The following is a 24487-nucleotide window of genomic DNA, read 5'->3' on the forward strand; positions in this document are numbered from 1 at the left end:
AAATTACATGTATAAAGTACCTAGAAATCATGTTGGGCATATTTGTCAGTACTTAATAAATTACTAATATTTATCATCATCATCAGTTCCTCCATGTTCATGTGGAAGAACTGGGCTGAGAGCTTTCCTCCTGGATCCCAGCGACAGTGGATGGTGTCACTAGTGACAGAGTCAAGAGCCCTGGCTTTTCAGTCTGACTTTTAAAGCAAGAGGCATAGTTTCATCGAGGACCGTTCTAACCAGCAACTGACAGCCACTGCACGGACCTTTAAATCTTAAACTTTTTGTTATTTTTAAAACCTGTTAATGTGCACTTTCATCATCTTATGGTGACTGAAGATGCAGACTTGGGGGAGAAATAATAGATTGGAATTGGGCCTTTGAGGTTACTTAATTTAACCATCTACCTGGTGGATTTTATACTCTGATTCTTTTTTTCCACCTCAGTCGTACACAAGTGTGCCTAAGAAACTGTGAGTTTCATACACATGTTAGTTTCCCCAAATGTGAAACTGAATTTGGTGGAAGCTTGAAAAGGTATTCATCTATCCAAATGCCCATTCACAATGATAAAAACTTTTTCTGTCAATTCATTCATTTAACAAATACTTTTTAGTAGCTGTAATGTGCTTATTTGTACTTCTCAAGAGGCATACACTAGAAAAGCCAAGATGTGAACCTAAATTATGTTAATATACAAAGGAAAGTGCAGAAGCTATAAAGCTATAAAAGGCACAGAGTCTGGAGAAGGCAGAGCTTCCAGGTCACGGAATAAGGAGGGCCTTCGTAGAGGAGGTGACCCCTCAACCTGGATTTTGAAGGACAGGGAAAGTTGACTGAAACTTGAAAGCAGTCGCTGACTTGGAAGTAGTCTCCAGAAAACACAGCCTGTTCATAAGTCAAGGATGCTCTTCATGTGGTTTATCAGCTAAGAGAGAATGATCCCAGCAGGTGCTACTTGTTTTCTTGTGAAACAGACATAAATGTTAAATTGTCACGTTGAATGAAAACACCCTAGAAGAGAACCTAAGATACTAAAGTTAATGCCAATAATCTACATTGTTGATGTTTAAAACCCTAACTGTATAGGGATATGTTCATAGCTTCTGGGCAATGTGAAAGTGAAGTCGTTCAGCCGTGTCCGATTCTTTGTGACCCCGTGGACTATAGCCCACCAGGCTCCTCCATCCATGGGATTCTCCAGGCAAGAATACTGGAGTGGGTTGCCATTTCCTTCTCCAGGGGATCTTCCCGGCCCAGGGATCAAGCCCAGGTCTCCTGCATTGCAGGCAGACGCTTTAACCTCTGAGCTACCAGGAAGAAGCTATCTGGGCAGTGTATTTATAAGTATTTGACGACTTAGAGATGAATCGGAAACCATCGGGTGGTCTTAGACGTGTTCTAATGACCTGCAATCTAATCCCTACCACCTTCAGGGGGACTTAGGTGAGCTGAGAATTCAAGGCAGAAATAACACTCCTTCCTCCCAGAGCCACACTCAAATTAGCCTTTCAGCTCTCTAGAATATTCTTTCCAAGCCATCATAAGTGTTAGTTTGTGTAGAATTTCTCTGAATGGTTGGTAAAGAAAAAAACCACTCAAACCCTTGATACTTTGAATATTCAGCTAGGTGAAGTTTGAACTTCTACCAAGCAGAAAGTTGAATGCACTGAAAATAGCTGCACTTAAAGAATAGTATTTTTTAATGACCTGTGTTAATTTCTTAAGTAATCTCTTAAATTTTTTTTTACTGTTATGCATTAAGAACCACAAAATGACAGTTTAATGGAGGTGGAGGGGGTTTTAATCATAATTAATTTGGAACAAATAAGCCAGATGTCTGTGTATTTTTCAGTTCAGTTCAGTCCCTCAGTCATGTTTGACTCTGCGACGCCATAGACTGCAGCACACCAGGCCTCCCTGTCCATCACCAACTCCCAGAGCTTGCTCAAACTCATGTCCATCGAGTCGGTGATGCCATCCAACCATCTCATCCTCTCGTCCCCTTCCCCTCCCGCCTTCTTTCCCAGCATCAGGGTCTTTTCCAATGAGTCAGTTCTTTGCATCAGGTAGCCAAAGTGTTGGAGCTTCAGCATCAGTCCTTGTAATGAATATTCAGGACTGATTTCCTTTAGGATGGACTGGTTGGATCTCCTTGCAATCCAAGAGACTTTCAAGAGTCTTCTCCAACACCATAGTTCAGAAGCACCAATTCTTTGGCACTCAGCTTTCTTTATGGTGCAACTCTCACATCCATGCATGACTACTGGAAAAACCATAACTTTGACTGTGTGGGCCTTTGTCGGCAAAGTAATGTCTCTGCTTTTTAATATGCTGTCTAGGATGGTCATAACTTTTCTTCCAGGGAGCAAGCGACTTTTAATTTCATGGCTATAGTCACCATCTGCAGTGATTTTGGAGCCCAAGAAAATAAAATCTGTCACTGTTTCCATTGTTTCCCCATCTTTTGCCATGAAGTGATGGGACCAGATGCCATGATCTTCGTTTTTTTGAATGTTGAGTTTTAAGCCAGCTTTTTCACTCTCAGCATTTTTAGCCCTCCTATCAGCTTTACTCCTTAGAGTAAATGTTAGTAGCCAAAACTCTGATAAGTTGTTTTTGTTTTTTTTTAAGTGTACTATTTACATAAGAAAAGCTTGACTACCAACAGTGGAGTCTTTGCAAGATTTTGCAGTATTGCCATTATCTTTCTTTCTGTATCGTAATTTTCCTGGGAAAATTAAACCACTGTGCTGTTCAAACCTCTCCCTCTCTCTTTCCCTGTCTCATTACCAGCAGTTAGAGGAATGACATTGTGTGACAGTTATCTCCTTCGGTTCAAAGAATACCCTTTTCCTCTTTGCAGGATTTAAGAGAAGTTTGTCTTTCTCAGAGCATAGGCACAAAACTGCTGCTAAGTCGCTTCAGTCATGTCCGACTCTGTGCAACCCCATAGACGGCAGCCCACCAGGCTCCCCCGTCCCTGGGATTCTCCAGGCAAGAACACTGGAGTGGGTTGCCATTGCCTTCTCCAATGCATGATAGTGAAAAGTGAAAGTGAAGTCGCTCAGTCGTGTCCGACTCTTAGCAACCCCATGGACTGCAGCCTACCAGGCTCCTCCGTCCATGGGATTTTCCAGGCAAGAGTACTGGAGTGGGGTGCCATTGCCTTCTCCACACTATCTCCATAGGTTTGCTCAAACCCATGTCCATTGAGTGATTGATGCCATCCAACCATCTCATCCTTAGTCACTGCCTCCTCCTCCTGCCTTCAATCTTTCCCAGCATCAGGGTCTTTTCCAGTGAGTTGGCTCTTTGCCTCAGGTGCACAGAGCTTCAGCTTCAGTCCTTCCAATAAATATTCAGGACTGATTTCCTTTAGGATTGACTGGTTTGATCTTCCTGCAGTCCATGGGACTCGCAAGGGTCTTCTCCAGCACCACAGTTCAATAGCATCAGTTCTTCAGCTCAGCCTTCTTTATGGTCCAACTCTCACATCCGTACATGACTACTGGAAAAACTATAGCTTTGACTATACGGACAGACCTTTGTTGGCAAAGTGATGTCTCTGCTTTTTAATACTCTGTCTAGGTTAGTCATAACTTTCCTTGCAAGGAGCAAGGGTCTTTTAATATCAGGGCTGTAGTCACCATCTGCAGTGATTCTGAAATCCACGAAAATAAAATCTGTCACTGCTTCCACTTTTTCAAACCCATTATAGAACCAGATGCCATGATCTTAGTTTTTTGAATGTTGAGTTTTAAGCCAGCTTTTTGCCTGTCCTCTTTTACCCTCATCAAGAGGCTCTTTATTTCCTCTTCACATTCTGCATTAGAATGGTGTCATCTGCATATCTGATGTTGTTGATATTTCTCCTGGCAATCTTGAAGTTCTACAAAAAGAAGTGGAAGTCTGATGTTTACTGTGTAATTTTAATATAGGGAAATTGATGTGTTTTTAGTAGTACCTAATTGCCCATGTTAAAGGGAGTTTTGGAATTTCTTTCTCCAGTATTCATTATATCAGAAAATTTAGGTCAAAGTAAAAAATTTTTAAACATTTTCACACTGCCCATCTGCTTTTTATTTCTTGACTTTTGGTTTTTGATGCAAGGGTATTCAGTCATGTTAATGAAGAATCAAATCTTTTTAATTGTTAGAAATTTATTTTGCTTGCTTTTGTAATTCCTGTTCTTATTTCAAGTTCCCCCTTTCCTTTTCATATTCCTCTCTATAAATCATAACCTGGAACACCTGACATGATTATTTGTGGAACTTATATTATTTGGAATTTTTACATGGTGCATTAAATAATTACTGAGCAGTAGAGTTCAGTCTTTTGCTTCAGGAAATAAATTATTTTAAGGGAAGAAGAAAAATAACGGCCCAACCCCTTACATAATGACTGCCACGGTGAGAAATGACTGCCGGGTAAACTGCGGCTCCTGTGCGTGGTCAGTATACGTATGCATGTGCTTTCTCTTCATGTAGGCAAGGCGGCTTTCCTGGCATGAATCAGAGTGGACTCATGGCTTCCAGCTCACCCTACAGCCAGCCCATGAACAACAGCTCTGGGCTAATGAACACCCAGGCGCCCCCCTACAGCATGACGCCCAATATGGTGAACAGCTCAACAGGTAACCTTGGCAGCTCCCTGCTTCCAAGGGCTGCTCTCCCCCTCCCCTCTCCACCTCTCGTTTGCACCACTGAGAGTGTAGAAGCAACCTGAGCGGTCAGATCATTTGGTGAAAAGGGGGGAAATACTGCTTCTCTTGGTTACTTGCTCCATCTGTTAAGTCTTAGGGACATTACATTTTATGTAAATTATTTTATTCATTCTGTATTTGTTTGATATGTGGATGTATTTCAAGTGTCGTTGTGGATTGCTTGCAGAGTATTTACATACACTAAGCTCTCTTTATCTTTGGACATTATTGGAAGATCCCATGACAAAGTCTGTAGTCTCTGTTTGTTGGTGGTGGAGATAAGCATTAAAATTCATACCTCAAAGGAAATGATTGAAGGATAGGACAAGGTGGTATTTGAAAGAGGGTTTGGTTTTTTTGCATTTAGGGAAACTCAACCTTTAACTGTATACATGAAAAAAGTTGTTTTTAAAGTGCTATTCGTAGACTCTCTGTTGAGAAATCATGCATTTTTTAACAATTTGTTTTAAATTTTTCATGATACTTAATTTTTTCAGAATACTCCATGATCTCAATAATTGCATTCTTAGCGAATCTAATCTGATTAGCAGACTAAGAGTGTTCTGGCAGTTTGTGGCAGTAACAAGAATGTCTAAAACTGTGCACATGTTCCACATTCTTAGACCCCTTAGGTCCTGAACCACCTCCTTAAAATCCACCTAAGTATCCAGGGATGATGAGCACTGCTCTTTAAATGAGAAAACGCTGATGTATTTCACCTGACCTGTTAACTTTTTCTGACACCTACATTTTCGGTAGGATGCCCTCTTGCAGTTAATCTGAAACTTTGCGTAGCCAGCTGTGTGTCCTGCAGTGCTTTATGATGTGTTAGGAAAACCTCGTGAGTCAGAGGCTGGGCTCCCACTTATTAACCTTTTTTCATTTCCTCTGCCTTCCGCCATCTTTCTAACCTCTCCATCTGTGAAAGGCCGCCCCAGGAGCTGTTGTCTCTTGATCAGGAAGGACAGACAGCTAGAGACTGGGCTTGCATCCCACTGAGCGTCCAGCATTTGTTGGTTTCTAGGGCCTAATTTAATAGTGTCATTCCTGTTCACTTCTCCTTAAAAGTTTATGGAAGAGGAAAAAATGGAAACTATTGGTGAAAATCAGGCTTTTCAAATAAATAAATAGCCCTTCCTGATGTTAAGCAGTCATTCATCCTGGCGAGGTAGATGTTTTTACATTTAAGATGAAAGATGAAAAGCTTGAACTGTTAGCTAGAAGCTTTCCCTTTCCTTCGCAGCACCGTCCCAGGTAATGGTGTATTTGGGTTATGACATTATGTGTTTTGTCTGGCTTGCTGAAATAAAATTACTTTAGAGCATTGAAACTGCACAATAAATTTTCCCCACTATTAGCAGCACTCATTTTTCCCTTTTTTCCTTTGGACCTAGAGCCACAAAAATAACCAACAACAAATAGATGCCCTGCCTAAGAAGATTTATGTATTCCTGAGTAGTAACCAATTTAATGGAGATTCACAGAGAGGGTTTCTTTTTATTATTATTATTATTATTCAGATAATTCAGCTATTTGTTATTTCGTACAGAGGAAATGTTCAATGAAAGGCCATTTATCCTCATGGTCTTTTGTATGGGCCAGTAGTAGTATATTTTTTATTGCATTGTGCATTTTGAAATACTGAATTTTTAATAATTTAAGCATTTATTAAATTTTCCTCTACCCATTTATATGATTTGATTTCAGCTTTATTAAGTCAAGTGTTACCTGATAGAAAGTAATCATCCAGCATATCCAAGGAAAATTGATGACTTAGCATTTACTGTGTGTCTGTTGATGGATACAGGTGAATCTGCTTAACTGCCTTACAGTCTCTGAGGGACATGGGAATGACAGAGGAGCCCACAATTACAGTGCAGCTCCTGACAGGAGTTGTGGTCTGAAGGTGTACACTTGATTTGTCTAGATTTGTGCTTGTCTAGACTTGTCCATGGGATTGCCAGGAGTCAGACACGACTGGGCGACTGAACTGAGAGGTGGGCCAGAAATGGCTTGGATCATCACTACCTCAGTCTTCCTGGTTTGGGCCCATGGAGATAAATTACCAGTAATAACAGCAAAACATTTTCTCCAACCATGGACACTTTTGGATAAAGTACAGATAATACAAATGATGGCCAGTGGTGTTTTAGGAACCTCAGTTAGCAGCTCATGCAACCAGCATTCCAGCATGTTCTTTGCTGAGTCCAGACAGTTGTCCTGTAGACAGTGTGCTAGGCCAAAAAACAAGTTCTCCTGTGTACTGTGACAGATTGTTACAAGCGTCAGTGAGCAAGTGATTATTTAAATGGAGTCAATGTGACTGAATGTGGCAGTTCTCTCCTCCCATCAGATGCAGGGAGAAGTGGGATGGTAAGCAGTGGGGCTTGTTTCCCTCTAAAGAAGTGGTTTTAAAATAGATATTTGGCCTAAAAGATTAGAATTATGTATTACCATGGGAAAAATTGCGAATCGAGTTTAACCTTATTAAATATATCCTTATATAATACTGGTGCTGTTAGTTACATTGTACTTATTCATGTTTCATTTTATAATATCATTAGTCGTATAATTATCTACATATAAACCATTACCTTAAAGAAGATACCTAAATTCTAGAAAATATATCTACCATCTGTGATTCTAAGTTCGCCTCAGCAGAAGTCACTGCACAAAGTCTTAGCACATTTCCATCCGAATAACCTAAGAGAGTAAGTGATCAGCCTTGTGGCACTGTGGCCAGGCACCACCCTCTTGGAGGCAGGTCAGCATAGGGAAGTTTCAGGGGATTATTTCAAAGCTCTGCTGACCCAGCCAGAGAGAAGTGTTTCTCCTGAGCTTTTCTCATACCCTTTGTATGTGTTAACTGTATTCTCTATATATTTGCTACACATAAAAACAGTGAATATCTGCAAGTGTATACACTTACATAGACCCTTTTGTGTTTTCAAAAACAAGGAGTTAAACATTTTACAGAGTATTTTATTTGCCATGAAAAAGAACTATTTGTGTGTTTCTGGTCCTGTTTTACCATCTTCTGGGAATAATTTTGTAGCTGTGATGGGAGACTAAGTCAAGGAAGCTGGAAGGGTAGGAATGAATGTTTAAGTTCACTTTTACTCTCACCATATGTTTTTTATGTTCTTGTTGAATATATTAAATCCAGGGTGGGAAAGCTGCCTTAGGACCTTGACCCACACTTACTTTAAGAGCTCATTCTTCTCTTAAATTCCGATAGTAAAGCCAGAGGCTAGTACTTGAGATGTATATACAGTACCCACACAGCTCTCTCTATAGTCACAGGTTCTTTACTGCCCCTTTTCATGTCTGAACTTTACATATGGGATTACTGATGTCAGTAGGAGGAACAGTGCTTTGATTTAACACATCCTTATAATACTGGGGGTCTTTCTCTTCTGGAAAAGGAGAAAAAAATAGTGCCCTGGGAGACATATGGCTGTTTGCAATGATTCTCTGAGAATTCTGGTAAGAAGTAAAAAATAAACTTTTTAACAAAAGGAACAGTAAAAGCCACAGTAAGGAAAGACCTTATGATCCATTTGGTAAAATAAAACACAGGAGACTCAGGTTTGATCCCTGGACAAGGGAAGATACCCTGGAGGAGGAAATGGCAACCCAGTCCAGTATTATTGCCTGGAAAATTCCATGGACAGAGGAGTCGTGAAGAGTCAGACACGACTGAGTATATGACACTCACACAAGGCAGGAGTACAAAGTAAAACTGTTCCTTTATATTTTGTACTTACGTTTCTCTCAAAATAATTTTTAAAAAATACTTAGGTTTGCATACCCTGATGCCCATTTTAAAATATATAATAGAAAATGAAGAAATTTGGGGAATTTCAAACCCCTATATATGCTTATATATTCATCTCAGTGTGATTTTTAAATCACTCTAAATTGTCATTAATTATCATAATTCAATAATTGGCCTAATGCTTTATGTTAAAAATAATTACTTTTGTGTACATTAACACATTTAATGCATGAAGAAGGAACTACTAAGAAATTACTAATTCCTGTTTTTCAAAACTCATATTCAAGCATAATTTATTATAAATACTGACAAACTATTATAACCTTAGAAGGAGCAGGACTTAACAGAAACCCCATGCCCATGACTTGCCACTTTTTTCTGGAATTATGTGATTATCGTTCCTTTGAGCCCACTCTGGGAATAGCTGGCCAAGGACATGTGGACTTTGGTAAACAAACCCTGCTTTCCACATTTGCCCTGCTTTTTTTTTCTCTTCTCTTCTTCTCAAAAGGGGGTTTCTTCATGTAAAGATGTTCCCAATTTCATACCCTGGTAGACCCAAGAGGTAAAGCTTCAGGAAAGCCATCCGCTACTTTGCACAAGGCTGTCTTCTTGGTGTAATATCTCTCAGCTGCTTTTTTGAGGTTTCACACATTCACAAAAATAACCACGTTTTTAGCTGATCCCAATAGATTTTTCTCTGCAGCTGCATCACTTGAAAAAGCTTTTTGTTTCAGTTCTTAAAGTCTAAGTATTGAAAGTAATTTGAAAAAAGAAAGAAAGAAAAACATCCCAATTATGATTTGTGTGTGTGGTGATGACTTCAAGGGCTGACTGGGCTGCAAATGGGCTTTGAAAAACAAGCCAATGTGCCCATGGAAAATACAGGCATTTCAGAGTGCATCATTGAGTGTGCTGATGTAAACTCATGGGCACGTGGCCGGGTAGGCTTTTTTGGCAGGACCTCTGGTCTCAACCTGCAGTGATGCTAACGATATTAGCAAATTAACACCACCAAGCTTGCCAGCTAATTCGCCAGAGCCCTGCTCGCTCTCTCACTGCTGTAATTAAAACTAATTATTTTCTAAAACATAGTAATACATGAATATGTGCAATAATCATTTTGTAGTGGGCAATCTGTGGAGCCTTTTTTTTTTTTTTTAAGCTTTTTTCTTTTTTTGGCACATTATGCTGCATGTGCATGGCAGTGGTTGAGCCAGCACTTTGATTCGCAGAATGTGAAATGGGTCCTGTTCATAAAACCTCGAGTTTTATTTTCTTTTGAAATGGGAATGTTTTCTGGTTTTCACTCATTTATAAGGCTTGTAATTCTCTCCCCTCTCACTTTCTCCTTCCACCTCTCCTCACTCTGCCTCTTCACACAGCTGGGTGGTGTGGCACTCACAGCCCAGTGCCGTGCAGATGGTTTGCACAGTGGGGTTCTATAGAAATTCAGCAGTTATGCCCTGGATAGCTACACTGATTCTCTACTCTAGCCTTGTTCTTCCTTTAAAAAGAAAGCTAAACCCATATTTTTAAGTTAAAAATGTCTATTAGTATTGCAGGTAAAATCAGTTGACCTTTGGGAACCTTTCATTCTATAGCCTAAATGAACCTGACTGAATTTCTGAGCTGGGAGCTAGAAGATGAGTCTTGCCTGGGATCGCAGGGTTGACTTGAGCTGGTGTGGGTGTCTGACCTGGGCTTTTGAACTGCAGCTGAGGACTGATCTGTGTACATCCTGCCCCAGAATGAAAGGAAACCAGCCCCATTGCAAAGTAATTAGAAATCCTCTCCTTCACAAATGACTTTCGATGATTGCTTTTAAAATCATGTTACAACCGTCTTCCGTCCTTGTAGCCTAGGCCATATGTAATAGATGTGACTTTTGAGTGCAATAGTATTAAGTGGTAAGTGATTTTACAAACTATGGATTGTGTGAATTTAGGAAGTTAAGAAAGCAGTAAATCCTCTACTCAGCCAGTGAAAATACACACACCCAGCCTTTGCTTCCAACACCTAATTAGCAATTTGGTCGTTGAGCATATTTCTATTTGCACCTCCATGATTAAAACCGTAATAATTTTGAAAACATAATATTGATAATAGTTGACTTTCGGTGGCCTAGGGCTTGAGTTAAATGATTGCTTTTCTCCCCTTAAAGATAAGAAAGAATTGCAAGAATCCGTTGCTACTTAGATTACAGAAATTAGCATTCTCTGAGTTACAGTTTCTTTCTCCTTTTTTTACTTTCCTTCCTTGGAGGGAAATTCGGGTGCCCCATCACTCGGTAGCTTGTGTTAGTGAGCACAGCCTGACGAGTCACTCGTATAATCCTAAACTTTCTCTCCTGTTTTCAATTAGCATCTATGGGTCTTGCAGATATGATGTCTCCTAGTGAATCCAAACTGCCCCTGCCCCTCAAAGCCGACGGTAAAGAAGAAGGCAGCGCACAGCCGGAGGGCAAGTCGAAGGTACTCCTCTCTCCTCTGCACGTGGTGTGGGGCCTGCTCGCTGAAGCTGCCGTGTGCTCTCCTCTCTTTTCATTTGGTTTCTTCTCTTCTGCATGCCTCCATCTTGTGCGACACATTTGCAGTCTTCTTTCCCCACCCCCTTCATGGTGTGGATCTGAAAGTTACTAGTTCTTATGGCATTTAACTGGGTGTGGGAGGGGGCGGAGGGACAGGACCCACCCAGAGAAGTGCCTCGGGGGTGGGGAGAAGGAAGGGGTCTTGCCTGGTTTTGATACTTGCAGCCATTTTCTCTGCCTTCAGTTTATAGCTTCCTGTTTTGGCCGCCTCAGCAACAACAGCATACTTAATATTTTGCTTTCCTGCCTTATTTGATAAATAAGGTGAACAGCTTTTTTTTTTTTTTTTCCTTTCTTTCTTTCATAAGGGGTAACCCATGCTTAGCATTCCATGTAAGCTTGAATAAGCATGGTGGCTTAGTGGTCTTATCCAGCATCCAGCAAACTTACCAAGTTTACTAATTAAGAATGTTGTTTTAATACCTTTATATGTGTGTGGTTTTGTGTGTTTGTTTGTACATGTCTTTTATATATATATTATATATAAAAATTAGTCTGTTAAACTGGATGTGCTTTTTGTTATTTTAAATAAAGTTTGCCCTACCTTTGTCATTTTTTTTTTTTTTTATTCCTCTACCACAGGATAGCTACAGCTCTCAGGGTATTTCTCAGCCCCCAACCCCCGGCAACCTGCCAGTCCCTTCCCCAATGTCCCCCAGCTCTGCTAGCATCTCCTCATTTCATGGAGATGAAAGTGATAGCATTAGCAGCCCAGGCTGGCCAAAGACTCCATCAAGCCCTGTAAGTGGCTCTGGTTTTTTGTTTTTTTGTCTTTTTTGTTTTGTTTTGTTTTTTTGGTTTTTGGGGGTTTTTTTGATAATTAATTCTACTTTAATGCTTGCTTATTAATTTGTTTTATAAGACTTTTTCTTCATAATTTATCCATGAAAGGATTTTCTTCGTAATTATACTAGTAACAAAATGAGTAAAGTTTGTATGCATCATAACATAAGTTGATTGCTGATAATGAAACCACTGATACAAAGAAGCGTCTGTAAGAAGCATGTGATTGTACTACTGGGCCCAAACTCCTTCACACAGTGATTTTGTTTAAATGTCTAACCCATTGTGCGCTTCTGGAAGATCTTTAAAATGAGTTAACTGTCCATTTACGTGGTAACTAATAGCAGCCATGGAATAAATGATAAGTTTGGCCTTTGGACTAAATCTTTTATGGGCTATTGTGTCTAAAACATCTTATGTCACAACTACCTGTATCTTGAAAACAAATACTACACTCTGGGCACAGTTCAGCATGTTATAGCCCTACTTTGTTTCAATCTAGTTGTCAGAAAATAACAGAAGATTTGTAGAAATGTTAGCATATGTGAATATTTGGAATGCTACTCATAGATTAATATGTGCCTACATTAGAATCATATGAGATAGAAAATTTATATCCTGTGCAAGCATGCTGAGAATCTTAAAATTGTTGATTTTATATGATATTTTTAAAAAGTGGGAATGTGTATATAAGGGAATTTTTTTTTTTTGCCTTAATATTCTTCTGTCTATAGAACTAGGCTTTTATTTTCCTACTAAAGAAATTAATTCTGTGCCATTAAAGAAGAAGAAGAATGGCACTGTAGTAACCTTTATTTTACATTCATATAGGGAATCAAAAGATCTTTAAAAAAAAAAAACTGAACATGTAATTACTTGCCAAGAAGGCTTAATTAATACGCTAATTTTTGTAAGACAATGTATTGAAGAGCACAGCTCAGGAAAAGCAAGTTGGAGGGAAGAAGACTCTAACTGCAGAATCTGGCAATCTAGTCAAAACCCCACAAGGAGGCTGCTATTAATTATCCATTCACTGGTTTAAACAGATAGAGCTGAAGGTTTGAAGATTTGGTAGTTCCAGTAAATGTTTGTAAAATTCATGTGGAGCTCTACTATAACCAGCATTTTCCTTTTCAGAGGAAGAAAGGGCAATATTCACTGTTACCTCTTCTCTAGACATGTGTTTCGCTTTTTCAACAACCAAGATGAAATGAAAAAATGCTTCTAGTATGGAAAGAGAGAGTGCAGCTTCTTAATTCTGATATCTGTGTTGTTTGCTTTGAGTCTCAGAAGGCAGCCAACATGGGGAAGGGGGTTGTCCCATAATCTGTTCTGGTTTTTCTTTTCATTAAAGAAAAAACATTTTTGAATCAGTAATATTCTCAAGTCAACAAATAGAACCCTATGTATAACTTTTCAAAAACATTTGTTTATTGGCTCAGAGGGGAAAATTTCGGAGGTTGAAAATATCTTTAAAACCTTAAGATAAAATGGACAGGAATTTAGCATTAAGTCTGCTAATGGGAAGAGGGGAGAAATTCAGAGAGAGAGGAAGGGATTTCAAGTAGGGTAGGGAACTGATGTTAGAAAATAAGAGATGACCAATAAAACATGAGTGGAGAAAAAAAAGATTTTTCTTAAAGACTTCTAATAGACCCATACTACATGTTTAAAATTTCCATCTTGCTGATTTCTGGATAATAATGATTGAGATATTTATTATATTTTAAGTTATTGTCACGTTATCTGTATCCAGTAAATCCATAGGAAACTATTATCAAAACCCTTCCTTCTACTTAAATATGAGAAAGAAAAATAAACTGAATTATTGATTTAATTTTCTAACTGTAACATAATCATACTTAAAAATCACATATTACTGTCCTCTTTTTTCTATATAGTTCTACATACATTATCGCTCCCTGTAAATAACCACTTTTTACTTAAAAATTCACGATCATACTTCTGGCTCCAGTCATAGAAAAAAAAAACAAGGGAGGATGTGATTTGAGGTAGTGAAGGTGTTAGAGATTGCTTTGTATTGAGTAAACAACTCCACACTCAAATGAAATGCTCATTCAAGAAGGGAACGAAAGGAGATTGTTATGAAGGACCTCAGATTATCTCTACTGTCAAATCACTGCAGATACATGTTGAAGAGTATTTAACTTCTCTTTCTGAGATGCAACTTTAAATTGTACTTAAAATTGCTCCTCACAGTGTTCCTAATAAAGCTTGTCTAATAACAGACCTGAAATGAACTAAATAACAAAGATGTTCTATGCTTTGACAGTGTGCTGTGGACCAACAGTTTTGTTACAAAACATTCTACAATAAAAATAAACATTTGCACATACACATGCATATACACATATTACCAGGCATATGGTAAAGACTGCTGAAATGTAAATCTGCCTCAAAGATTTGAGGAAACGTCTACTTATAGACTTAATTAAGTTATATGCAAGGAAAACTTTTGTGGCATCATAATAATGTCTTGCTGTAATTTTTCAGCAATCTCCATTTCTTTTTCTTGCCTCCAAGACAATGTTTCATGCAGTAAGATACCATTTTTACAGTATCAAAGCAAAATGAGGTGTTCTAGTGGCCTGGAAAAGTTAACTATCTTCCTGCAGGGCTAGTTTTTTTTTTTCTTTTGCCCATTGTTGATGAGTAGAATGTAAATGACATTTATCCAAAGGTCACATCAAAACTAATGTCTGAGAACAAAAAAAGTGCATGTTGAGCCTAATCAGTGATAAAGTGTATAGTCTTTACTTCCTAGGGCTTTTGTTTTTCTTAATATCATTTTTCTCTGTTTGGACTAACAGATACTAACTTTGGGAATGGGCTAGGGTGTCACCTGGAGACTGGGAATGGAGATGTTACTTGTCCGCCAATCCCTTCTCAGCTTTCAGTCTTATTAGACTGTGTCCACGTTCACTTAGCACCTTGCTCACTGAAAGCCTATTTATAGACTGTTTTAATCAGCTGTTAATTCTTACTTGGATGGTGCCAGACTTCTCAGACCTTTCTCATTCATAGGAGTATTCACTTATAGAATAAATACCTACTGAGTACCTTCAGTGTGCTGTCACTGTCGGTGATGCAAAGTCAACACAGGTCCTGCCCTGTGGAACGTAAGGTCTGGTCAGAAGAGTGGAAGGCAGACAGCTAATCCCACGCAGGACACACACCTTGATGCCCTGTGAGGCCAGGTGCCACTAAGGACAAATAAAACTAGTGATGATTCAGACCAGGGAGCTGACCTCAGAGGAGGTCTCTTCTAGGACCTGACACATAACTGAGGCTTGACCACTTTCTTTTCATAAAGATGCCTTTTCCTACATTACGGCACCATAAAGTGCATTTTTAAAGATCTAAAAACTATGAAAAATAAAACTATTATAAGCAATTATCTTCATTAAGGTTTTCTCATTTTATGAGAACAAATTGAGATATATAGAAGTTAAACTTAAGTTCATTTAACAAAGAATGGTAAGAAAAGGTAAACTGTGGATAGTCAAACTAAGTGAATCATTCCTTTAGACCCATTTCAGTTTATGAGAATGCAGTCCTTTCATAAATAGGAACAAACACCATAGTCTCATTGCTTGGGTCATGATGAACTGTTCTCCTGGAGCCCTTCCACATTTGGGGTTTAGAGAGGACCAGGCCAGAAATAGCAGTTGGTTCTTATATTCAGGATGTTGGTGGAGCACTTAGAGTAATTGTAAATTGAAATGATTGACTTTATATCTCTTATTCTTAAATTGAATCTCAAATTTTTACCTCTCAATTTTTCACAGATGAAATAAAAGGGGGAGGTTCATGGTGGTGGTGGTTTGTTGTTATATTAATTGATTTTATGTGATAGTGCTTTTTTCCTCTGATTCTTATTTCAGATTTTTATTTTTTTAAAAGATTGGGTCCATTTTTTCAGTGTGCCTCCCAATAAAGACAAAAAGGTTTTCAGCAGTAGGATTTAGAAACCTCTTGTTAATAACTACCTCATTAATGATGACAAAGCTGCTGAAATGTTCCCAGGATGAGAATGTGGTATAAGATGTGTTAGAACAGTTTCTTTCCCTAGTCAGAGACTCCTTGGATATAAGAATATGATAAAATGTACAAACTTACTTGGATATGGAATGTGTTCTATATTTCTGGTATATACATGAATTTATAAGACATATATAAGAATATGTATATACATTTTAAGTTCCTATCTAAAGTAACTGTTAGGTGACTTGCTCTTTAGCTTCATCAATATAAATTGTAAAAGGTCACAGTTTTTTTTTTTAATCCTGCCACTCTACAGTTTTTATTTACATCAGCTGTATCACCCATTTTTATATGTTTTATATAAAGATTTTATGTTTCAATAATTCTAAAGCTGAAGGCTTAAAATTTTAGCAAAAATAGCTTGGGAAATTACATGTTAATTGGAAGGACCTCTGCCACCCATCAGCTTGATTAGTTTCATTCTCAAGCATCCTTTCTCAGGCCCTAGTTTTATTGGGAATCACTTTGCTAAACAAGGTAGCATCAAACCTTAATGACAGTTATGTTATTTAACTCACCATCCCCATTTCAGGTCACATGTTTAAAATTATGTTGAGCTAAATATAACGAAAAAGAGTTAAAAAAACTTCATCTAACATAATACTATACATTGCAAATGATAACCTAGTAAATAAACATGACTAAATGAAATATATTATTATTCCAAGGAAATATTTAATTGAGAATTTACAAGTGATTTTGCACAAGAATCCCACAGTTTCAGATATTACAAGTATACAAATATTGTTACAAATACAGAGACATAAAAGAAAGGGAGAATATACAGTTGGGCTGTTTAGAACAAAAAGTATTACCTTCCCAGATCACATAATCCAGAGGGTGAGCTTCAGGTGTGCAGAAACAGCCACTTCTGACATTTTAGTATCAAATATAAGATTAGAAAAATGAAAGACCAAGAATTAGAACATCAGTATAAACCAAATGGGCGCATAAAAGTAAACGTTCATAAATAAGCTGGGAGTATGAAATAGCACATGTGTTTGTGATGAACACATGGTCGCTTAAGAAATCTATTAAAATTACTTTGACAGAAAAGTTCAAGAAATCTTAAGTCAGGAAAGCAGATCATTCTGAGAGAATGCTAGTAACTGGCCATTAATTTAGAAGGCTCTCACATGTAAAGCGCACACCCCGCTGGGTCCGATGACATGTGACCTACTTTGTATTTTTCAACACACATCACGTATGTGCTCTACCTCCATATGATTTAGTTTTAATAAAGCTATACATTGGTCATTCATGTTTGACAAGGAAATGTAGGCGTCTATGTAACGAGGAGGGGGGCTCTATAATATTACAGTTGAAACTTTAAACTCATTGTGGCCATTCAATGAACTTGCACCTTTTTTAAAAAAAAGAAAAAATTACATGAGGGGTCATTGGAGTCTTGCCTTCTGGGATTCAACGCTTATATTGATAAAGTAAAAAAGATTTTTGTTCTGTTTTTCGAGTATATAAAAGGGGGAGTTTGGGCCCTTTAGTTAAAGCCAAAGTTAATTCTTAATTGAGAAAATGTATACTTTGTGCCTGAACTAGTAGCCTTCATTCCTGATTGTTGTGTGATAGCAGTAGTTTTAAAATTTCTTCTCTTCTTGTATTTGGTAGCTCATTACTTTTTTTCTCACCTTCTTCCATTTCCCTCGCCCGCTTATGCCCCATCTCCAAATGCTGCCCTGGGCTCTAGAAGTCCAGCTCATCCACCACCACTGGGGAAAAGATCACAAAGGTGTATGAGCTGGGGAATGAGCCAGAGAGGAAGCTGTGGGTGGACCGCTACCTCACCTTCATGGAGGAGAGGGGCTCCCCGGTCTCAAGTCTGCCTGCAGTGGGCAAGAAGCCCTTGGACCTCTTCCGACTCTATGTCTGCGTCAAAGAGATCGGAGGTTTGGCACAGGTGAGAACAGCTGAATGAGGAGATGTTATGGATGAGCTTTGAATATGCAAACGTGAATGTTTTTTTTTTCTCACAAAGAAAAAGCTGAGCCTCTAGGAAGGTCACTTTACTGGATCCATGTTCACGTGTGGCAGGTGGGGGGCGGGGGCTGTACTGGGGTCAGGGAACCCGATCTGCCACCCATTCGCAGAGTGACCTCAGTAGGTCATTTATATGGACTCAATCATCAACTGTAAAATGAGACATTTGAGCTAGGTTTTTGCTTCAAGGTCCCTAACAGTTCTCGAATTCTGTGGAATCTGTGTTAGAATTTCATGGTAAACAGAAATGTTTTGCAAATGACTAAATGTCTAGATCAGATAGAAATCAAATTCACTGTTTCCCTCTATCCAGAGCAAGTTAACAAGAAAACTGGCATCCTTCTACGACCATGTCCGCTGTACCTGGGTGACAGGAGGGGCAGTGCTGTCCTTTCCCACGGCTGGGGGCACCCAGGTGCAGAATGCCCAGAGGCACTCCTTTTGGGGTTGTGCAGATGCCTCCCATGCACTTGCCCCTTCATTCTGTACCCTAGGGGCCACATTCTCGTTTCCCTCTTCACAGCCCTGTTTTTACCACTGAGGCGGGTTTGTGTGTCCAATATCCCGAAGTAGGGAAAACCACTAGACCATTCAGGTATGACCTAAATCAGGTAGGTCATACCTGAATCATAATCCCTTATGATTATACAGTGGAAGTGAGAAATAGATTTAAGGGCCTAGATCTGATAGATAGAATACCTGATAAACTATGGAATGAGGTTCGTGACATTGTACAGGAGACAGGGATCAAGACCATCCCCATGGAAAAGAAATGCAAAAAAGCAAAATGGCTGTCTGGGGAGGCCTTACAAATAGCTGTGAAAAGAAGAGAAGCGAAAAGCAAAAGAGAAAAGGAAAGATATAAACATCTAAATGCAGAGTTCCAAAGAATAGCAAGAAGAGATAAGAAAGCCTTCTTCAGCAATCAATGCAAAGAAATAGAGGAAAACAACAGAATGGGAAAGACTAGAGATCTCTCTAAGAAAATCAGAGATACCAAAGGAACATTTCATGCAAAGATGGGCTCGATAAAGGACAGAAATGGTATGGACCTAACAGAAGCAGAAGATAATAAGAAGAGATGGCAAGAATACACAGAAGAACTGTACAAAAATCTTCACAACCCAGATAATCACGATGGTGTGATCATTGACCTAGAGCCAGACATCCTGGAATATGAAGTCAAGTGGGCCTTAGAAAGCATCACTATGAACTTAGTGGAGGTGATAGAATCCCAGTTGAGCTATTTCAAATCCTGAAAGATGATGCTGTGAAAGTGCTGCACTCAATATGCCAGCAAATTTGGGATAACTCAGCAGTGGCCACAGGACTGAAAAAGGTCAGTTTTCATTCCAATCCCAAAGAAAGGCAATGCCAAAGAATGCTCAAACTACCACACAATTGTACTCATCTCACGCACTAGTAAAGTAATGCTCAAAATTCTCCAAGCCAGGCTTCAGCAATATGTGAACCGTGAACTTCCTGATGTTCAAGCTGGTTTTAGAAAAGGCAGAGGAACCAGAGATCAAATTGCCAACATCTGCTGGATCATGGAAAAAGCAAGAGAGTTCCAGAAAAACATCTATTTCTGCTTTATTGACTATGCCAAAGCCTTTGACTGTGTGGATCACAAGAAACTGTGGAAAATTCTGAAAGAGATGGGAATACCAGACCACCTGGTCTGCCTCTTGAGAAATTTGTATGCAGGTCAAGAAGCAACAGTTACAACTGGACATGGAACAACAAACTGGTTCCAAATAGGAAAAGGAGTACGTCAAGGCTGTATATTGTCACCCTGTTTATTTAACTTATATGCAGAGTACATCATGAGAAACGCTGGACTGGAAGAAACACAAGCTGGAATCAAGATTGCCTGGAGAAATATCAATAACCTCAGATATGCAGATGACACCACCCTTATGGCAGAAAGTAAAGAGGAACTAAAAAGCCTCTTGAAAGTGAAAGTGGAGAGTGAAAAAGTTGGCTTAAAGCTCAACATTCAGAAAATGAAGATCATGGCATCCAGTCCCATCACTTCATGGGAAATAGATGGGGAAACAGTGGAAACAGTGTCAGACTTTATTTTTCTGCGCTCCAAAATCACTACAGATGGTGACTGCAGCCATGAAATTAAAAGACGCTTCCTCCTTGGAAGGAAAGTTATGACCAACCTAGATAGCATATTCAAAAGCAGAGACATTTGCCAACAAAGGTTCGTCTAGTCAAGGCTATGGTTTTTCCTGTGGTCATGTATGGATGTGAGCGTTTGACTGTGAAGAAGGCTGAGTGCCGAAGAATTGATGCTTTTGAACTGTGGTGTTGGAGAAGACTTGAGAGTCCCTTGGGCTGCAAGGAGATCCAACCAGTCCATTCTGAAGGAGATCAGCCCTGGGATTTCTTTGGAAGGAATGATGCTAAAGCTGAAACTCCAGTACTTTGGCCACCTCATGTGAAAAGACTCATTGGAAAAGACTCTGATGCTGGGAGGAATTGGGGGCAAGAGGAGAAGGGGACGACAGAGGATGAGATGGCTGGATGGCATCACTGACTCGATGGACGTGAGTCTGAGTGAACTCCGGGAGTTGGTGATGGACAGGGAGGCCTGGCGTGCTGTGATTCATGGGGTCGCAAAGAGTCGGACGCGACTGATCTGATCTGATCTGATCCCGAAGTAGAATGGAGAAAAGGGCCCTCAGGGGTGACTGCCTGCTGCATCCTGGGCACCGTCCTTTTTCTTGTCACTTCTCTCTCAACACCCATGGAATGCAGAGTCGTCAGCCCTGAAGAAGAGATGTAACAGATTGAAGTACAGTCGTCCCCTGGGGTCCACAGAGCACTGGTTCCAGGATCCCCACAAATACTGAAACCCTGTGAGCTCAAGCCTCTTTATTTCTGGAACCTACACACCACCTCCCATATACTAAAGGTCATCTCTCAGTTACTTATACCCAATACAGTGTAATGCTATGTAAATAGTTGCTGGTACAAGTTCAAGTGTTGCTTCTTGGAACTTTCTTTGGGGCGGAGTCGGGGTTTTTGTTTTGTTTTGTTTTGTTTTTTCAATACTTTCAGTTCACAATTGGTTGAATTCACAAATGCAGAACCAGGGAACAGGGAAGGCCGACTGTACAAGAATGTTGTGGCCCAGGGATTCTCAGGGTAGGTGGTGGGGCCAGGTTTGTTTGATTGCGAAGCACATGCCCTTTATCTACCCTTGGTTCTCCGACCTAGGTGTTCATAGCAGCACCTGGGAGCATTTAAAACCTGTCAGTTCCTGAGCTCCCTCCCAGACCAGTGAAAGGAGCTGCTCCGGGCCTCAGGTGTTCCGGGCCTCCCTATCCAAAGGTAGGTCAGCTGATGCGCAGGTATCACTGAGGACCCACCCTGGTCTCCGGGCTGCAGGGGTGTGCAGGAGAGGCTTTTGTTCTCAGCCCTCCCTGAGGAGCCTCCTCCCACCCAAGACTGAGGCCTCTAAATGAAGCAATTAGAGCTTGACTCCAGATGGCGTAATCAGATGGGATCACAGGATGCAGACCAGGTGTGACCAGGTGTGGGTGGTGGCCAGCGAAGGCTTTCACCCATCTCACAGAAGCAAGGAACCGTCAGGACACCTCACTCAGCCAAGTGGACTCCCAGGTTGGGTCTGTGAGCAAGATGCTGCTGGCTTAGCTGATGAAGTTGCTTGAATGTAGTAGTGATTCCCAGCAGTGAGGCCTTGGCTGCATTGTCACTCACACCCCATCAGATGTGGTTCGAACAGGTGCTGCAGCCCCAGAGGAATCAGCTAAAAGCCTTGCTTTTCAGAGTGTCCCAGGCAGCACTCTGCCTGCTGTTTTAGAAGCAGTCACAGGCCTGCCCGTTGCAGCCTGGCATTCAGTACCAAAAATGGCACTAAGCATTCCCAAGAGTATTCTCTGGTTTCTCATGCACCATTTAATACTAAGTAAATGGACATAAAGAGCTTTGTGAGGAAGTTTGAATCCAAAAATTGAACATTTCATTCAAATTCACTGTCCCTTTAACCCATGCTACTTAACACAGGACACATCTAAAGGCAAAATATTCCACAAGCATTTGCAGGCCTTCATGTTTCCTTCGTGTGTCAGCCTCATGTGACATGTTCCCATTGGGAATCAATCAAAAAGTTAAATGAATTCCTCAAATCTTATATAACATTTGAGGATTCCTTTCCTTTCTTCTCTTTTTGCAGTTGTATTCCCTCCAGCCTGAGTGTAAGTGGGAACACTGGATGGTCCTATGTGCCCCTTCCCAAGCCCACTGGTGCTGCCATGTCAGCTAGCTGGTGTCTCCACAGCTCAGACAGGGTTGATGACTTCCGCTGGACTGTTAGATTGGGCTCATTTGGTTGGGGCCTCCTTCACCCAACACTACAAGAACGCCTCATGTCAAAGACTGGGCATGAACAGAAATTATAGGCTCATCTTTCTAGAAGCTTGTGGCTGTTGGAAGGAGACATTGTTTTTCTTATTAAGGCTCAAATACTTAAATTGCAAAATAATTCTGTTATTGCTTTTTAAATTAGTTTTTAGACACCCTTTTTTTAAAAAAATATGAGTGAGATGGGGGTGAGCAAGAGCGCCTTTGCTCAGATAAATCGCCGGCTCCGAGCAGCACCCACTCTGGCAGACTCTGAGGCATTAGAAGATGCACCGGGCAGAAGAATCTCCACGAGCAATGCTTTTTATGTAGCTATCAGCAGGTTCCTTAATGGTTTTATAACTGTAAATGCTGTCTATGCACTACTGAGTGGGAGTAATGAGCATTAGTTAAAAGAGGCAAATGAAAAAAAAAAAGTAAACCAAGATATTAAGTGCTTTTTTTTGTTTCCTGGCTTTAAACAAGCCACTCTGCTGCAAACCAGTGATCCTACCTTTTTTTTTTTTTTTTCGGCTAGGTTAATAAAAACAAGAAGTGGCGTGAGCTGGCAACCAACCTAAATGTTGGCACTTCGAGCAGTGCAGCAAGCTCCCTGAAAAAGCAGTATATTCAGTACCTGTTTGCCTTTGAGTGCAAGATCGAGCGTGGGGAGGAGCCCCCGCCGGAAGTCTTCAGCACGGGCGACACCAAGAAGCAGCCCAAGCTCCAGCCGCCATCTCCTGGTAAGTGGGGGCGCTGCAGCCGGGAGCCCCTCCCAGGCTCTGAGATGGCCACTCAGCAGAGCAAACAGGACACACTGGGGTCTGAGAGAGGGGAAGGGACATCCTGTCTTCTCTTGTTCGTTTAACTGGACCCCATTAGCAGTGCCTAAGGGAAGGAAGAATGAACTGGGGATATTGTGTTTCTGCTGTGCACTTTGAAGGTGCCGATCTTTTGCTTTACCTTTTCTAGTCAAAGTAGACTTCAGGTTCTGAGTTATATACCTTAATTCCTTATACAGTTATTTTTAAATATCCCATCTAACTATCAAAATGTCTTCCCATTAACCTGTGCTCATACTGGAAATGCACCCTGCAGATTTAACAGCCAGCTTCCACCAGCTCTGCCTCTGTCGGAGATACTCAGATTTGTACACAGCAAAATGAAATTTGGACCTCATATTTAATGTTCCCTGCCAAGCAAGTTTTTGCTTGTAGCGAATTCAGCAAACTTTCATGATAAAGATCTGTATAGCCCTGTTTCTGCGAAAGTGGAGTCCAAATTAGCTTTGAGCTAGAGGTCAGGAATCTAAGCAAATACTGCTTGGGAATAATGGTGATTCACTTGAATTCACAGAAGCAAAATCATAAAAATGGTACCTGCCTTCTCTGCTGTCTCTCCACTCAGCTGTTGGACACCCTGCCGTCCTTTCGGCTCTCCTGATGGCTTCTGTTCTACTGTTAGCATTTCAGATTTGAAATTACTGAATCACTGTATTCTGATAAATCCAATATTGAAGATGAGAAGAGATTTGAATCATCCTAAGTTCTGGGTGACCTCACTCAAGTTAAGTTTGATCATTCTGTGGTCTGTTTCTGGCTGTGTCCAAGCCCTGTGTTGGTCACACTTGCACACACTGTCCTGCATATGAAGTGGCTGATTGTACCTGCCACATCCCCCAACACTGTTATGCAGTCAAATGATCATAGCCAATATTTCTTGAGCACTTAGAGTGTGCCAGGGCTTTCCCGTTTAATCTTCATATGAGCCCTGTGATACAGATACTGTTCTAAAACCCCTGAGAAAACCAAGGCACATACAATCTCAGCAGACTGGCCCATTGTTGCTAATGAGGGGGAGAACCAGGCTTTGATCCCAGACATCTGGCTCTAGAATTAGAGAGCCAGGTGTACCTACCACACTTTGTGCTTACAGCAGTGCTGTAATAGGTAAACTGTTCACACAGAAAGTGGTACCTGTGAGCCAAAGAAAGGCGTTGTTTCTCTTTTAATTACTTGCTCTAGCTGATATCTGGAGGGCAATGCTAATATCTAATCAAGAGATCTCAAATAAATACTTTTAAGGCCCAGGGTACATGTGTAATGAGCACACCTCAATATAGATCTGTTGGTTCTAAATCCAAGTAGAGAAGTTCCTCTCTCTCACCCCGTCCTTAAAGATCCACAGACTTTTC

At 40.3% G+C, this 24487-nt stretch overlaps 1 protein-coding gene across 8 annotated transcripts in view; it reads left to right on the top strand.

The window, feature by feature from the left end:
* The window catches only part of ARID1B (AT-rich interaction domain 1B), a 435159-nt gene that overhangs the window by 386183 nt on the left and 24489 nt on the right, over positions 1 to 24487 (top strand). For 7 of the 8 annotated variants that reach the window (XM_070376934.1, XM_070376938.1, XM_070376937.1 and 4 more), the window contains 5 exons: positions 4491 to 4636; positions 10848 to 10957; positions 11656 to 11814; positions 17627 to 17836; positions 22832 to 23036. In XM_070376934.1, coding sequence (XP_070233035.1) covers positions 4491 to 4636; positions 10848 to 10957; positions 11656 to 11814; positions 17627 to 17836; positions 22832 to 23036 — 830 coding nt within the window. The remainder of the gene's footprint in view (positions 1 to 4490; positions 4637 to 10847; positions 10958 to 11655; positions 11815 to 17626; positions 17837 to 22831; positions 23037 to 24487) is intronic. The other variant, XM_070376935.1, reaches the window with a different exon arrangement.

The sequence above is a fragment of the Bos mutus genome, chromosome 9, assembly GCF_027580195.1.
Source record: "Bos mutus isolate GX-2022 chromosome 9, NWIPB_WYAK_1.1, whole genome shotgun sequence".
Lineage (NCBI taxonomy): Eukaryota > Metazoa > Chordata > Mammalia > Artiodactyla > Bovidae > Bos > Bos mutus.